General features: G+C 41.3%; 1 protein-coding gene across 2 annotated transcripts in view; it reads right to left on the reverse strand.

Annotated features, from left to right (window-relative positions):
* Positions 1-18,585, reverse strand: part of ric1 (RIC1 homolog, RAB6A GEF complex partner 1) — a 210,029-nt gene that overhangs the window by 49,860 nt on the left and 141,584 nt on the right. For both annotated transcript variants that reach the window (XM_072517226.1, XM_072517227.1), the window contains 6 exons: positions 16,961-17,009; positions 13,292-13,444; positions 10,238-10,441; positions 9,202-9,240; positions 8,997-9,107; positions 1,100-1,189 (listed from right to left, as the gene is read on the reverse strand). In XM_072517226.1, the coding sequence (XP_072373327.1) occupies positions 1,100-1,189; positions 8,997-9,107; positions 9,202-9,240; positions 10,238-10,441; positions 13,292-13,444; positions 16,961-17,009 (646 nt within the window). The remainder of the gene's footprint in view (positions 1-1,099; positions 1,190-8,996; positions 9,108-9,201; positions 9,241-10,237; positions 10,442-13,291; positions 13,445-16,960; positions 17,010-18,585) is intronic.

Here is an 18,585-nt window from a genome sequence, read left to right on the forward strand (position 1 = left end):
AAGGGACTTTAGTTGGCGGATTAGCTGCCTTAAATACCTTGTATTATTTTAATCAGCTGCTTGACTTTATTTCATGGAAATAGGCACTTAGCGAAGCATGATGGATATATAGTCTTATTTTTGGTCAAAAAGTTTGAGGTTCTGTATGAAACAGTCGGAAGGTCACACCATGTAAACAGGCGTACAGCTGCACATTGTTTTGCTTAGGCGAGGAACTCAAGGCCTGTTATTAAACTTTGCTCGCTTTCTGTCTCCTTGTTTAATCTCAAGAATGCCTCTGTCCTAGATATTGCTTATATTATATAAATTACTCGCCTTACCTTTGTAAAGCAGGGACATTTGGAAAGACTGCAGTGTAATGTACTAACAATGTGTTGATCATAAGATCAACAAGGAGCGAATTGTGGAAGGGACTTTAGTTGATGGTTTAGTTGCCTTAATACCCTGTATTCATTTTAACCACTTGCTTGCCTATATTTCATGGAAAAAGGCACTTGGCAAAGCATGATGGATATTTAGCCTTATTTCAGTCAAAGGTTCTGTATGAACTAGTCAGACGGTCATACAATGTAAACAAGCATACAGCTGCACATTGTTTTGTTGACAGCATACAATTATTATTTTTCTTAGGCAAGGAACCCAAGGCCAGTTATTAAAATCTAACTCCGGCCTGCTCGGTTTCCTGTCTCTTGCTAATCTAAAGAATGCTTTCTGTCCTAGATATTGCTTACTGTATCATATAAATTGCCTGCCTTTACCTCTGTGAAGCGGGGACAATTGGAATGATTGTGGTCTCTCCAAACCCCCCACGAACTTCGTGTTTAATTCAAGGACGTTTGGCGAAAACTCAAAGTGCTGACTTATAATTTCTTCGACACTTGTTCTTTGTCATTGTGGTTTTACTATTTGCCAGACACCTTTTTATTTCTAGTGAATAATGAAACAGTGAAATAGTTTTACCCTGCAGACGCTAATTTGGTAATATATTTTTGGTCGGAGGACTGGAAGTGGGCACGTAATCAATTTTCAAGTAAAAGCTTTACGGCAATTGGGAATCAATTTAAATCTGGGAATGCCGATGAAAATATCCTTCACTTACCTCTTCTTGATGGTCAATCAAATTATAACAGGCTAAAACAATGAAGTCATTCCACCATGCCAAGCCGCCAGTTACAGCCATGTTTTGTTCCTATAAATATAAATATATATGGATGGGGGTTACCCTCAAGATTCCAGAATACAATGTTCCAATGCATTACTATTTACATCAAATTTTGTCTGGATTGTTGCGTCTTATTCACATGGTAGATTGTTTTAACACAGAATTAAACTAGCATAATTTATTAACTTTTTGGTTGCGTGCAACAGAATTGCTGTCAAACTCAGCAAAATAATTTTTCTTTCATTTAAAATTATTTCTTCATAAAAGGTTTAAAGAAATTTCAAAACTGTAGATGACAAAAGCCAATCATTACAAAATTTACAACTTCAAACACCTTTTTAATAAGTCACAATACTTTTTAATGCCCGGACACAAATAAATTAGATATCAATCATCAAGAGATCCCAGAATCAAATCAGTTGTATTTTTGAAGAAGAAACGGAAGCTCAACAGGTTAAAAAAGAAGCTATCGGAGGCTGAAAGGATGAGCTAAAAATTAAACAAAGAGAGTAAATACCAAAAAAGAGGAAGAAAGGAGTCTCAATCACAGATAAAAAGTGTATTTGTAACTAAAAACCTGCTACGATAGGTGTGGGGGGCTGCAGGAGGGGCGGCAAGGCAAACAAATCGAAACAACAGACATTGGTACTCCTGAGGCGACCAAGAGGGAACTGTAACCCCATCAAACAAGGGCATCTCCTCATAATATAATGGAGATGATTTGGCAAGTTGGGACAGACACATTTCCACATTCTGCATCCCAATGGGGCATTCAGGCATTGAGTACAATAGAAAAATGCGCCCAAGTTACCAGAAGAGCGGATGAGCTGTTATGTTCGATCCTCCACATAATTTTAAAATAATACACGTCATATTGAATTCTGAGCATTCCTACGCTTTGAGAGAAAGATGATCTTATCCGACCCATCTCCAAAACATTATTCATGTTGATGAAGGAGGCATACTTTTGATGCTTTGTAGATTGCTACACCGCATTAGCTTCAACAGAAATCTCAGACAAAGCAGCGATCGTAGTAGACATTCTCAAGCTTGTAAAACACCATGCCATACCCACCCACAATCATTTCTACTGTTGGCAATACAAGGAAAAGGCCAAAGCATCACGTCATTCAGTCTTATCCGCTGTCTTTAATATGTCTAATTACTGACGGTTACATTTAAAAATTTATCCAAGCATATAAAGGCAATGAATGGGTGGTTACATCCCTGTGATTGACTGGAGCATAAAGTGGCAGATTATTCAGAAGATGATATCAAAAATAACATTTCTGAATGACTTGTGAAATGCAAAAATGCTTTGCTACATGAATGGATTTTATGTTACTTTATCTTGTTACTAATAAAGATGTTAAGATCTAATTTTATTTATTTATATATATATATATATATATATACTTTTTTTAAACAAATATTTTATTAAGGCATTTATGGTTTTATAACAACAAAAGATACAAATACAAATGTAAACATAATTCAGTATGTAACAGCACCCCCCCCCCGACCAACACCACACACAATTCCCAAGTCCCTCTATCTCCTCTCGCTCATCCCGTCTAGTCTAAACTAAACAAAACTATCTCCCCCATCTCCCCTCATTCCCTAACCCCCCCTTATTGAATCCGCTAACAGTTTAGTTTTCCCCGAAGAAGTGGATAAACGGCTGCCACCCTAACATTTAAGTTCGCCCTGAGAGAATAATTTTCTCAAGCCTGAGGAACCCAGCCATGTTGCTAACCCATACCTCTGATTTTGGGGGCTCCGAGTCCCTCCAGGATAATAGGATCCGTTTCCAGGCTACCAAGGAGGCAAAGGCCAAAACGTCAGCCCCTCTGGCCCCCTGGACTCCCGGGTCTTCCGACACTGCAAATATCGCCACCTCTGGTCTTGGTGCCACCCTTGTTTTTATCACCGTGGTCATGACATCGGCAAATCCCTGCCAACATCCCCTAAGCTTCGGACATGCCCAAAACATGTGGACATTATTTGCGGACCCTCCTGCACACCTTGGACACCTGTCCTCCACCCCAAAAAACCTGCTCATCCGGGCGACTGTCATGTGTGCCCTTTGAACCACCTTGAATTGTATCAGGCTGAGCCTGGCATATGATGAGGACGTGTTGACTCTATTCAGAGCGTCCTCCCACAGCCCTGCCTCTAGCTCCTTACCCAGCTTATTTCCCCACTTGCGCTTTACCTCCCCTATCTGGGTTCCCTCCCACTCCATAAGCTCTTTATAAATTTCTGAGACCTTCCCCATCCCCACCCCCTTTTTAGAAACTACCTTATCCTGTATCCCCTGTGGCGGTAGAAGCGGAAAGGTCGAAACCTGCAGATAGCGAAACCCATTCCCACCCGGCAACTTGAACTCCTCCTCCAAATCCTCCAAACAAGGAAAGCTCCCGTCGATAAACAGATCCCCCAGCTTCTCAATACCTGCTCTCTGCCACCTCCGAAACCCCCTATGCAATCTCCCCGGGACAAACCGATGATTGCCACAAATTGGAGCCCACACCGACGCTCCCTCCACTCCCTAATTTAATATATATTAGACATAAAATTTAAGCAGAGGTATAAAAAACAAAAACTGCAGCAGTCACAAATTATATAGAAGAGCTTTGTAGGTGAAAGCAGCGAAGTGAGCAGCATACACCAGTCACCCCTTTGATTAGTGTCATACAGGCTGACGTCATTAAATTTATCTGATTGCAAACCATGGAGTCTCTCACTCTGTACTCTTCTCAAAATAGCCAATAAGATCATTCACATTAATCTTGATCAGACCAGCCTAAATTCCAAGAAATGTCATGATATCAAAATCTCAAACTGCATCCATTTTCAGGAGTGTGTAGGGAACTACATTTATCATAAAATATAAAAAATTTCAAACCCTTTGATAGTTTAAAATTATCCTTCCATTAATCAATAAAGCTCCCTTCAACAGCCCTCATCTCCAATTAACATCAATCATAAAATATACAACATATAGAAGGGAGAGATGGAAATGTCTACAGGTCTTATGAAGTTCTAGAGAGTGGGCTCTAACCTGCAGGAAATAACATTGTGGCGAGGGGAAGGGAGAGAGTTCAAGAAAGGCAGGAATCCGAGGGCAGCACGGTAGCACAGCTGCTTCATAGCTCCAGGGTCCCAGGTAGATTTCCGGCTTGGGTCACTGTCTGTGCGGAGTCTGCATGTTCTGCCCGTGTCTGCGTGGGTTTCCTCCGGGTGCTTCGTTTTTCTCCCACAACCCAAAGATGTGCAGGTTAGGTAGATTAGCCATGCTAAATTGCCCTTAATGTCCAAAAATGGTTAGATGGGGTTACGGGGATAGGGTGGAGGCTTAGGTAGGGCGCTCTTTCCAAGGGTCGGTGCAGACTCAATGGGCCGAATGGCCTCCTTTTGCACTGTAAATTCTATGGTTCCATGACTGTAGAGCATAAGCAGGTTGGCTGGAAATTGTCGGACTGGAATAAAATACAGAGATAGTGAGGAATGAGGATGAGATTTTACATCTGAGGCATGGTGGCTGTGAGCCAAATGTATTCCGTGAGAACAAGGTATTGGGCAAGTGGATGGATTGGACATTGTATGTCAGCAAGAGTTTTGAACAAATTTAAGTTTCCAGCAGGTGAATAATGGGCACAGTCAGCAAGAGTTTTGAACAAATTTAAGTTTCCAGCAGGTGAATAATGGTATTGTTGAGTCTGAAGCTGGTAAAAGCTTGGATTAAATTTTTAAACATCAAATGGCCTGATTTAGAGAGACAACGTTGTGAAGATTTAAAAAAATTCATTCACAGAATATGGGTGTTGCTGGCTAGGTAAGCACTTACTGCCCATCTCTAATTGCCCTAGAGAAGATGCCTTCTTGAATTACTGCAGTCCTGGTCGAGTAGATACACCCACAGTGCTTTAAGGAAGGGACTTCCAGGATTTTGATCCAGTGACAGCGAAGGAATGGCAATATATTTCCATGTCAGGATGGTAAGTGCCTTATTTCAGGAGACAAAGGTAGTTTTAAGTAATCTATATTTGTATTTTTGGATATTAGAAGCAAGGTGTAGATTTAAGCAGATTTAATTTTGCTTTGCTATGTAAGAAAGGGTTAAAACGTTAGTTAGCTTCATGTTAAACAAAGGTTTCTGCATGTCTGTGGGTTTTGGTTTCATTTTAAATTGTGCTTACGTTATGACTAGAGGGTTTACAGTGTAAAAACAACAGAATTCAAAGAAAAGCTAGGCTGTTGCCACTTTAGGAAATTAGTTTTAAGATGAACTCAGAAACAGTTGGAACCAGGTACCTGAGAGGAAGCAGCTCTTACTCCTGCCACTCTTTCAGTTTCTGTCAGGGTCAGAAAGTAAATCCCAGAAGCTAAAGATCAGATTTGAAACCAGGGAATGAAAGAGAAGTCCTAGGATGACTGAAGTCAAAGGAACAGGAAATTGAACAAGGAACTGCTTACTGAAGTTAAAGGTGCAGAGGCAAGATACTTTGAGTTAAAGACAGAGCTGAAAGATGCAGACCTGGAAAAGTTGGCTAATGAGAAGCCAAAGATCTGAAGTAATTCTAAGGCGAGTGACCTTAGTACAGCCTGTGAAGCCGTGGTGTTCGGTTTGCATGGCTGGGTACGTGAGGGATTGTGTGAAAGCTTGAACACATATGGCAATCGAGGGCAGAGGAATCCTAAAAGGAGAGATTGAAATCCTGGAAGTAGATCCTTGGTGAAGACATTGGAGAGAAAGCACTGCTTGAGAGACGATTCTAAGGTGTATTATTTTCAAGAGTGAAGCTTGGAAACTCTTATGTGGAAGCCAGAGTTGCAGTGAGACTAGTTGGCTCACAGTGTGATAAGCATCTGGGGGATCTGATGAGAAATCCAGAGATTGCATTGGGCGGCATCTGCTACTTCGTTTCAGAGCGGGGTGTGCATGATCACAGTTAGCCTGTTGGTTTATTGGGATTGCGTACTTACGGAAAACAATATAGCACAAGGTATATTCTGTAACTTGTTATCCTCCAAAATATGTACACATCTGTGAAGATATAGATGGGGTGAAGGAGTATTGTATTATAGTCAAACTTTTCATGTTTAATAAATGGTAATGCCATTGAGAAGGGTGGTGCTTATATTCTCTCTTGTTAGAGATGGTCATTACCTGGCACTTATGTAGCGTGAATGTCTTCAATGAAGCGAGAGAAAAAGTTAAATTTGTAAGCCAGGTAATTGCTCAACGGGTTTTGATAGTTAGAAAAGATCGATGCTAGCAGCTTATGCCTGTGAGATAGAGATTCTGAATGAGTGCACATGAGGGTTTGGGTAAGAGAGAAAACAGATAAAAGCAGCAAGGTCTAACAGTTAATTTCTGAAGTTGCAATGCCTAAGAATTGAAAATAGCAGCACAAACAGGTGCAATACAGAGACCATGGGCATGATTCTCCGGTCTGCCAGTCTCGTTTTCCTGGGTGATGCACCCTCGCTGGCAACGGGATTCTCCTTTCCCGCCCCTCCTAATGGGATTTCCGGCAAACCCGTGAGCATGGGTGCACTGCCGGAACAACGGAGAATCCCGCTCCAAATCCTTCGATATACAATGTTTAGCACCAGTGATTGACTGTGATAAACCAAAGTACTAAAAATAAAAGTTAAAACAATATAAAAATTTAAAATGAGGACAGAATTACACCTCTAAGTCTTATTTAAGTGATCACTGCTTAATCTGATGGGTACACTTGATCCCAAATCCATTTGCAGCATCACAATAGATTGAATAGTCAATAAGGTCAACCAAACTTAAATTTGACTTGAAAGGCTATCTGACTTTGAACATATAAAAGTTAACCGTCCATACCTTATTTCCACACCTGTACACTCTTCTCCTGGGGAACAAGTGCGAAACAATGGAAGGATTCACAAGTTGATTAACAATCTAACGAGTTGCGAGATGAATACTTTCCTCTGGCTGAATCCACTCTACACCAGCCTTTAACCATGATTTAACGGGCCTGCACCTTTAGGTGGAAGGGTCCCTCACACTGACCACATGTATCTCATTGGAGGTTAACCCAGAATTCAGAGTGGAATTCCAGTCTTCACTTGTCAGGATGGTCAGAAACGGGATTGCAACTTCTGGAGTAAAGAAAATGGGAAAGCTACCACTAAATCATAAACTTCCTCCACCATCCATGCCTATAGCAGCATTCATTTTCATATTTGGAAACTCCCTGCCGCTTTTAGTTTGGACTTAACATTGTAAGTTTGCTTCGTGGCAATTACGATTATAATTGAAGTGACTTTGGGGAAAATATTTGATTGCATTGGGTTTCTACTGACAGCCTGTGGTACTGCCTGCCTCTGGGAAATCAATATCAAGTATTGGAATGCGAATGAATTTTGCACTCCGTTTCCAGAATGGTCAACAAATTCCTGCTTTAAATTTAAAGTGCAACTGAACTGCAAAATGGGGATTCATTTAGGTTCTTCCAAAAGCAGCTCATCAGGATATTAAGCTAGAAGCCCTATGACTGCATCATAGTTGTAGCATACCACATATTAGGTTACTAGATAATGGAATGGACTGAACTCTCACCTCTGCAATGAGCATTCAAAATGCAGCCCCCCCTGGTGGGGTAAAAGTCTTTGCTGTCTACTGACCTAATGATCCTTTGTGAAATTAGGCTCAATGTAGTAGGCTAGGATCCAGCGTTAAATACTTAATTCATTGCCAAGTTTGCAAACTTACTCAAATTACACAGGATGGTTGATATGAAAATGGAAAAGTATCACATTACTGTAGTCAAGGAGCTCTCCACTTGGGTTGGGGAATACGTAGTGGCAGGGTGAAGGAGTTTTATTCTACATCTGGTCATATTAGCGCTGCATTGGAAGTGGCTGATGCAGCATGAAAGGCAATGCAATTCTCCAGCAAGAAACATTTCTCGCTGCAAGCACGTGAAAAGTCTCAAAATATATTAAAATATACAGAAATACTTGAATATCCTTTGATGATTGGTTGATGCTGGGATCCCCTGAATATTTCAGGTCTGATCCTTGCTCTGTTCTGCATTACCTATTCTCAGCTGGCCTCAGTGCTTCTGAATTCTCTCTCTCTTCAGGTGCCATGCCTGAAAGATATTTTGTTGGTCCATGATTTTGCAAAGGTCTTCTGTTGCCTTCTGCAGTTGGTTGACCTGGAACTCTCCTATTCTTGTGGCCTGCCACTGGTGTATGTTGGAAAGAATTACAAGTTGATACTCAACCTGTTTTGCTGTGCTATGAATACACCTTCCCTGGCCATCAAGTCCTAGAGTGGGACTGCAACCCAGAGCTTCTGGCTCAGAGGGAGGGATGCTACCACAAGACCTCCCTTACCACCAACCCCATTTCATGCCCTAACCACTTGTTTGAGATTGAAACAGCTTCTGCTCTCCCAAGTTCTCCATCGCAAATACTGCCCAGCTCCACTTTTCTTCCCTACCTCAATCAATCTGCTGTTTCTGGATGAGACGGGTCAAAATCTGCCAAAACATGTGCTCCTGCAGACAGGTGACTGTCAGGCAAAGACAGGTCTGGACTTGAGTGTTTTATGATGGTGATCAAACTGCTTGCTGACAACATTATCAAGGCTCATCTCGTGAAGAATGCCACAGGTTGAAATATCTGAGGAGACCTGTGAAGCAATACCTCAACAAGGAGTTCAAGGGGGCAGGGAGGGAAAGTTGAGAGAGAAACCAGCAGAAAAAAGGTATTTAAACAAAAAAAATTGCGAAAACAAAACTGAACCTTAAAGTTCAGTATTTCAATCAAGCCCACTACCTACCTGGGTAATATTTCCAAAAAGCTTCCATTTCCTCGTAAACAAAGCATAGTGTGCAATTCCATATCTGCCTGCCACTGCAACACACTGGCCCAGCTGGTCTACCGCTGCAAACTGCAGAAATAGCGGAATACAAATTAAATATCAATTCACCAGTTAAAAAAAAAAAATTCACAGTTTACTTACTGCGGAGAGAAAAAAAACTCACCTTTATTGGCCAGTTACTTTCTAGATAGGTACTATGGATCTACAGAAAGAGGGACAAACAAGTTATATTATTCTTGGTGTTCAAAAGCAGAGATTGACAATTAACTACATTTGGTATTGCCTTCTTTTTTAAATGCTCCCTCCCCAGACCATACATTGCACTGCTCGTCACTGAATTTATTGCTGGGATGCAGCTATGTAAATCACCTGGTACGTCAGAAGGAAGAGATTTTTTGAATGTTAATTCCTATTCTTTTTTTAAAATTTAGATTACCCAATAATTTTTTTTCCAATTAAGGGACAATTTAGTGTGGCCAATCCACCTAACCAGCACATCTTTTGGGTTGTGGGGTGAAACCCACGCGGACACTGGGAGAATGTGCAAACTCCACATGGACAGTGACCCAGGGCCAGGATCCGAACCCGGGTCCTCAGCGCCTTAGTCCCAGTGCTAACCACTGCACCGTCGTGCTGCCCTATGTTAATTCCTATTCTGGGGATAAGAGAGAGGTGAAGGCAACCATGTCACATCTGCCTGAACAGTGCCCAAAAGGCAATGGAGCGGTCTATTGTGAAATAGACTAAAGCAAAAATGAGTTTCTCTCAATTGTATTGGAACAGATTTATTTTCAAATTTTTATGCTGTATAAATCTGAAAGTTTTTCTTAGATTAAAACCAGCAAAATGGAGAAGTTGAGCTAATTAAAAAAATCTCATGTGCACCTGGTCAAAACTATTTCAAAGGTTGAACTTTCAAGTGGCAGTTTACCATAGAAACACAATTACAACAATCACTTCATATCTGACAGTCACGTGATTGTAAGCTAGCACTGACCAACACTAAACTACCAGGCATGCAGCTGCTGAATCTTGTCAAATAGCAAAGCATTTTAATATCAAACCCATGGGACTGCACTGGTTCCTAATATTTAAAGGAGTTCGGCAGTGGTCGCATTAAAATATACAACCAATAGGTTCTCTTCAACAATATATCTTGCTGTCAACAAATAAAAAAAAATGCATGCAGAAGCCATCACCTGTACAACATGCCAGTGCCTGTGTCCTAATAAAGTGCTTAAACCCTGAGGAACTAGAATGTCATTGTACGGAGGGTTCTTTTCCCTGACAGGCTGATGGCCTGAATTCGCGGATGCGGTACTTGAATTTTGATTTTGCAATGTGTCACCACAATTCAAATACAGTCGATCCTCTCCTTGTAGAAGTACTTGCTCCTGATTATTCTGGAAGGGAAGAAGATTGTAACAATTGCTCAATATCTTAATTCTCAGTTTAGAAAATTTAAATGTATGAAAATATTAAGTCTTATTAGTCAGAGGTGTTTTGTTAAAACTGAAATCAAACTGACATTTTCCAATCCGGAATAATTTATTTTGGGGAGAGAAATATGACCGCTGAATTTTCCCAAGAAGGTTTACTTAAGACTCATTCCTGGAATGAGGGACTTATCTTATGAAGAAAGGTTGGGGCTGTACTCATTGGATGTAGAAGAATAGGAGCTGATATTATTGAAACATATCAGATCCTGAGGGATTTGATCGGGCGGATAGCAGGAGGACGTTTCCACTTGTGGGAGAGACTGGAACCAGGGACCACAGGTCAAGAGGGAGATAGAGACTTTTGTTTTCTCTCAAAAGATGGTGAGTATATGGATTTCTCTCCCCCAGAAAGCAATGGAGGCTGGGTCATTAGGCAGAGTTCGACAGATTTTTGATGAGCCAAGGGAGTCTGATAATATGGGGGACAGAAGGCAACACAATCAGATCAGCCATGATCTTGTTGAATGGTGAAGCAGGCTCAAAGGTTTGAATGGCCTACTTCTGCTCCTAAGTCCTATATTCGAAGACCCTGAAAACCATCATAAAGCAGAGAGGGTGCAATAAACTGGAGAGAGACAATTTCTATTGCTATGTAGGCAAGTCCAAAGAGGGAAAACACAGTTTATGCTTCTCACAGGTAGGTGGAATAGGTTCAGAAAGCCTCTGCTTTTGATAGCAACATAAATGAATAACCTCAATTAGGTGAATAGAAATAAAAGAATAAATGTGCAGTTTCACTAAACTGACATGCGGGCGACTATCCAGCTTTTGGGAATGACGTTACCGTTGTCAGTTTGCAAAATAATTAAACCAACGCGAAAAAACAAACATTTTATTATGAAAAGAAATGGAACATGTTGGAAATACACAGGTAATTATTTTTTAAAAAAAGAGACGAGTCAGATTTCCATTACAGGGAGAGATCTTTTCTTGAAACATAACCCAGATCAACAAAACTCTTTTTAAAGTGGGAGAGAGTGATAAACACTTCAATCACACAAAAGTTAATGTGTTATGACTTGTGAACTACGTACACGTAAAGCTAAAGCATCAACATGCCTCCTACTCCCTTGCATGTCAAAAGACACCCCTCCTCTGGCACCTCTTACTAAAAAGAAAATGGAGCTAAGAAAAGCACTATATTATCTTTTTCAGCTCAGTTCTTGAGCCTTTTCTCTTTGCAGGTGCCAGCTGACTTCCCGTGCGTTTCCAGAATTTTCGAGTTTAAAAAAAAAGATCGCCAGTCTTTTCTTTTTACTTGTATATTTATCAATTTGGTATTACAGCTGTCCTTAAAGAGTTAACGAGGCATTTTCTATCTACCCAGGAACACAGCAATCATTACATACATCAAAGGCTCACTACTTTAAGAGGAATAAATTGAAACAATAGGATTGTGAAAGGTATAATTATGGCTGTGCTGTATACAAGTGCAGGCAGAACACTTTCTGGTCGTATTATGCAGAAGCACCATTCGGCTTACAAAATAGAATTAATGGAAAATGCTAACTCAAAGTGCTGTCCAGGTAAATTCAGAAAGGAAAGCAAGGAAGCATTTTGTTCTACAGAATTATTTCAGTATTGTTTGAGGAGGCAGTATGAAGATTGAACCTATAACATAAAAAAATAAGAACATGAATACTGCAAACCAAATAAGTATTGCAAGTAATATTCATGCCACACAAGTGCCAGGCAATGACCATCTCCAACAAGAGAGGATCTAACCATTGCACTTTGACATTCATTGGCATTACCATTGCCAAATTCCCCAATATCAACATCCTTGGGTTATAATTGACCAGAAACTGAACAGGACCATCTATATAAATACTGTGGCAACCACAGGTCAGAGGCTGGGAATTCTGTGGTGAGTAACTCACCTTCCGAGTCCCCAAAACCTGTCCACCACCTACAAGGCACACGCCCGTGTGATGGGATACACTCTTCACTTGCCTGCATGAGTGCATCCCCAACAACATTCAAGCTCATCTTGGATGGTGTCAAAGCAGCCTGCTTTATCGGCACCCTGTCCACCGCCTTAAACTTGCACTCCTTCCACCACAATGGCAGCAGTTGCACCATCCACAGGATGTACTGTAGCAACTCATCATCTGTCATGAAGGTTCATTCGACAGCCCCTTCCAAACCCATGCCCTCTACTACCTAGGACGAGGACAGTAGTTGCATGGGAAAACCACGATCCGCAAGCTCTCTGCCATGCCCCACACAATGCCTGCTGTTGCAGGGTCAAATTCCTGGAACTCTTTTTAGAAATCTGTTCTGGGTGTACCTGCACCACATGGACTGCAGTGGTTCAAGAAGGCATCTCACCACCTTCTCAAAGGCAATTATGGATGGGTAATAAATACTGGCCTAGTAAGTGATGCTAATAAAAAAAAACAGAGCAGGATCATGTAACAAACTGGACACATATTACACAGGTTGCAACAGTTCTAATAATTTTTCATGGCTTTAATTTATGAAAGCTAAAAAATCTGTAAGTTAATACATATTAAGTGGCTTTATTAGCAATAATGCACTTCCTGTGAAGGAGTCCACAAAACAAACATTTCAAAAACCATGGTTTTTGTAAAATTTGTAAAATTTCACATTTTGTATATCTGTGACCAAAAATTACTGCTAAGAGATAAAATAGAAGACTGAAGAATGAATAGTTGAACAAATGTAATATTACTGATCTGCAATTACAAAATAAGAATATCGTTGGGATTTCAAGCTTGGCTTGCAACCTACCATGCAGGGGTTGACAGTTAAAGCGCTTTTGATGAATTGGAACTGCAGGATTTCTGCCTGTTGTAATACACTTTTGTTTTCCAGATCATTTCCAATTTGGTGAGTGCCATCATTGGAAATCGCCCAAAGATGGTAGCCTTCAGCGCCCCAGCTCTGTAAAGAAGGAATAACTTTAGCAAAATATAAGACATTACAAAGCACAATCAATCAAGTTATTTTAAATACCGAGTATCAAAAGAATTTTTTGTCTTTTACAACTAACAGGCAAGATGTTCCCCATAATTTGGTCAAAATCATTAGATGACCAACTTTCAACCCACTGAGCATTGTTGCCAGCTAGGAGCTGTACAATTAAACGGATTCACATGTCTTTAAGTTTGGTGTGCCGAAGAGCCCAGTGCCTGTTCTTTACTTCCCTTAAACACATATGGCTTGAGATAGAGTGCACAATGTAACCATGAATTAATTTACTACAAATACAGATTACTGGTACATCATCGTTGAACACAACAAAGTTACCTTCACCACTGAAGGATGGCAAAGGTGATTTTTTTTGCCCTTGTTTATTAGTCTGTTTGTAAACAATAGTCGCAAAAACTAATGGACAGATTTCAATGAAACTTGATGCGTATCAAACGAAGAACGGAGTAATTTTTAGCAAAGATCTAGATCCAGTTTCTAAAAGGATGCTTATAAAATAACTCAATAAAGTTACAAAATAATCATAAGCCAGGAAGGGGAAAACCCCCCAGAAATGGCTTAATCTACATGAGCATAGCATGGAACGGAAGAACAACATCACAACTACCTTAATAGCATCATTAGACAAAACTAGATACCCATGTCCACCAGAGACCCAGGAAGAAACAAAATAAGATCATGAGGACAAGACAGCATAACAGGATGGCACACACCCTCTCACGCCGCATAGCCCCCACAATCATCATGCAAGACCAGAATAAACCTCCTGCGTCATGATTGGGCACACACCAACATGCATCTCCCTCAACTCCAGTGGCGCCAACGGCACCAATGACCCAACACCACCTTCGCTTTAAAAAAAATAAATTTAAAGTACCCAATTAATTTTTTCCAATTAAGGGGCAATTTAGTGCAGCCAATCCACCTACCCTGCACATCTTTGGGTTGTGGGGGTGAAACCCACACAGACATGGGGAGAATGTGCAAACTTCACACGGACAATAACCCAGAGGAAAAAGAACAAAGAAAACAGACCCACTAGGTGATGACATCCATCAGCGAGGAGAACTCAACCCTTTCCCAGGCCCCTGTGCACCACAGGGACAGAGAAACAAAACAAAACCCAGCCTCCCAGGACCCCCGCCCCCTCACCCCAACCCTAACAGGGCTAACAGGACAACAGACACTTCACTTGACCTGGCTTGGTCCAGCACTAACGAGCACGAGGAACTACAACCCCAGGGCCTCCAACATACCCAGAGGACCTTTACTCCTGTTGAGCCTGCACCTTTCCAACAACATCCAGGGCAAGATGATGATTATTCTGGCCCCAGCCAAGTTGGGGAGGGGGGGGGGCTCCCCTCCGAGGAGAAGAGCAGGACCGTCAAGACACCCACCTATCAAGTCCCCCCAAACCAATGGGCCAGATCAGGATAGGAATCGACACAATGTTCATCCAGATGGAGAAAAAAGAGAGAGAAAAGAAAAGGACTCCCAAGGAGGGGACACCCAGCCAAGCTCAACATGATCACCCTCACAGAAAGGATATCCAGAGCAACCTCCCTCTTTAACAAGTCAACCACAATAATAGGCCTGGGCAGAATATGAAGAGAGATCCAAACAGAAGAAAGGAAAGACTCAGCCTCAGGGAAGAGACAGAAGGAATCCAGTTGTCCCCAGGATACAAACTCTGCCCAGTCCAAAAAAAGGATGAATACACATTCTTAATTAAAAGAATGAATCTACAAATCCAAAAGTAAAGCATGAAACTAATTAGTTTTAACTGGGAGGGGAAGCTATCAATCTTAGTGAGGACTGAACTAACCCACCCAGCCTTCACCTCGCCCCAGCTCCACTTGCCTTCTTCATAACCAAAAGGAGTAAAACTACGCACAAGTCGCACTTCCCATAATTAACACAAAATTATCTTGCTAACACAGGTTAACAGGAAAAGGATAAAGGTAAGATCGGCACTGGCCATCACGCTCACATTTTGCACTCTTCAACAGGAAACAAAAAAATTAAAAAGTCAACACGATGAACAGGGAGTAGCGGTCAGGATTATTGAAGAAACACAGAGCGGAATGCAGGATAAAGGATAAAGACGACTTCCATGTCGCACGAGAAGACAAAGGACAGGGCACTCTCCAAGATTCCACTGATTGAAGCATGAGACAGCATCACTTCCATCATGCCATCCCTCCAACACGCAGGCAGTTCACAGCCTAGGCCATGGCTGGGGGCGGGGGGGGGGAAACATGATCCACTCGGCCATCTCCAACCTTTCACAACGAGCATAGAGAATAGGGCAATATAGGACAAGCGATCAGTGGGCCTACCAACCCCTGGCCTCTCAGACAGGATATGCTGTGTTCCATCAAATCTGATGCACCCAGCCTCAAAATCAAGATTTCCAAAGCATGGAAGCAGATTCTCGAATTCAATTGGGAACTTGCCTACCATCTCTCGCCAGGGACTGTGCTCCGGGGGTATCCCGCTAGGTCCCAATCTCCCGAAACCACCAAGATACACGTCACATTATGCAACAGGACTTCGACAACACTAAGGCGGTCCCTAACCACTATTCTTTTGAGTGAAGAAACTCTCATATGCCTCCATCACTCTTCTAAAGCCACCTGCCATTGCTCCAAATGAACTATCTGCCCTGCAGATCTGAAATTGTCAGTCAAGGTAACATCTTCGATGGCGACCATCATTCGATGCACACAGCACAGCACAAGCTTAGCAGCGACTGCGCCACTTCAAGCTTGGCCCCACCCCAGTCCAGCCCAAACGCTTCGACCAAATGAGGATGTTAGCATTTTATCTCAGCTCTTTCTTGCAAAAAGATCAATCAGGAAATCCCAGGGACATCGCAAGAAAAAAACAAGTATGAAACATGCATCAGGATGAAATGATGGATTAAATGATGTGCAGACCCGGAGCTCGGAAAACACAATCACTCCCACGCTCACATCACGTGACCCTGGATTTTTCTTTAAACAGCGAGAAAGGATTGTCTTTACGAATGTTGTGGGTTACTTTGTTAATATTTTAAAAATGTTGCGGCTTGTCTCAGTTGCTGCAGTGCAATTTGTCACAGCTGTCAAAATGTGTGTAGAGATTTCAGAGCAGGTTGTTGGATGTGGCCTCACCAGTGAGATGGTAGCTCTTAATAAAAATTATCTTTTTCCAGCTTTGTAGTTACAGAGCATCAATCAGAGAAAAGGCTCAAGGAAGAGCTTTTTAATTGCTATAATGTTGAGTTAACACATCGTGGTGGAGTATGCGCTTTATTGAGTGCCCTCTTCACTTGTTTACATTGCAATGTCAGTAAACTGATCAACCTACTTCTTGTTAGATTGCAATTCCATTTATCTGAAGGTCTGCATTTTCAACACAACTGCAGTTGCATTCAATGTGCATCTTGTTGGAAAACTGTTTACATCATTTCTTGAAAGTACTCACCATAGAGCTGATTTTTATAGGTTCCTTTTTAGTGCCATCAGAATAATGCCTTAAAATCAATAGAATGAAATAATTAATTGTAATATGAAGTTTTGTTAATCATCAATAGCTGAGTTTTTTTTTTTGTTACGGGGGGGCGGGGATTATTCTTTGTAAGGGAGAAAAATTGTGTTAAAAAACTTTAATAAATATATATATTTTTAAAAAATCATCAATAGCTGAAAATTAGCATTTCCACCCCAATTATCTATGATTCAATTTAAGATCCTTAAACAATGTACTTCTTGACCAAATGGATTCTGATTTTATAAAAGTACAATTCTTCCTCAATTCAAATAATTTGGGATTGCAACACATCAGATGTTGGTTGGGCGAAATCTGAACGATCACCTACGATAGGACAAAGGATTGTCTTTACGTATGTTGTGGGTTACAGTACAATTTTTGCTTGCCCGAAAAACATCCAAGTGTCATTTAGATAATTAGATACGACTAACTTAATAAAATTAGCTGCAGGGGAAAAAATAACCCTGCACATCTTTGGGTTTTGAATGTTAGACCCACGCAGACACAGGGAGAATGTGCAAACTTCACATGAACAGTGACCTGGGGCCGGGTTTGAACCAGAGTCCTTGGCGCCGTGAGGTAGCAGTGCTAACCACTGCACTGACATTGCACTTCCATTGGCATTGTATCTATCAACTTAGGCACCAGGGACACCAAATCAAATAACTGTGTCAAGGTATTTACAACAATATCTCCATCCCAACTGGACTCTTCACTGCCGCCAAAATTCTTATCTACACTCATTTCCGAACCTCTGCGCACCACTGCACCGCAACAAGATTGTGCCTTTCTTCAACATGGTGCCCTTCCGTCAACGTTTGGTTCTCATAATACGAGCCTTCAGCTGTCGGAAATTCCCTCCTAATTTTCAGCTTCGCTCCTCACCTTCTTAAAGTCTTGATTTGTTATGTTGTAGGTGTAACATAAGCGGCTTCCTTGTGGTGCACTTGACAAAGGAAGGTTCAGATATGGAGATAACTTCAACACGTTTATTAAACTATTTACACTTCTATTACTCGGGTTCGACACTACTGCTAATCCTACTATAGCTACCCAGACTGACTAACCAGTTGCTGCAATCCACGTGGTGGGTGTAATATTGAATCAACCCTGTGTCTCTACTCACTGACTGTCTCCACTGGAAAGAGGCAGATCATGTGTGGTGTCCTTTATATATGGGTTGGTGTAATGCCCCCCTGTGGTTGTGTGGGTTGGTGTAATGCCCCCCTGTGGTTGTGTCACCTCCTTGTGTATCGTGAATGTCTATTGGTCGTGTCCTATCTACTTGATCAATTGGTTGTGTGTGTGTGATGTTTCTAGTGCTTCCTCTAGTGTCTAGCTAGCCTACATGTATTTACATTGACGCACATCGCCACAAGTCTAATAAATAAAATCTCCAGCAACAATAAGATTTGAGTAACTTCCAACTTTGCACCATGGTTCAGTGCACAAACTAGGAAAATGAAAAATCCCTTTGTCAAGTGTATCTCAATCTTAAAAATGCTTTGGAAGTACAAATTGTTCCAGACAGAATATATTGCAGCCTAGAAATGATGGAG

Source organism: Scyliorhinus torazame, chromosome 9 (genome assembly GCF_047496885.1).
Source record: "Scyliorhinus torazame isolate Kashiwa2021f chromosome 9, sScyTor2.1, whole genome shotgun sequence".
Classification (NCBI taxonomy): domain Eukaryota; kingdom Metazoa; phylum Chordata; class Chondrichthyes; order Carcharhiniformes; family Scyliorhinidae; genus Scyliorhinus; species Scyliorhinus torazame.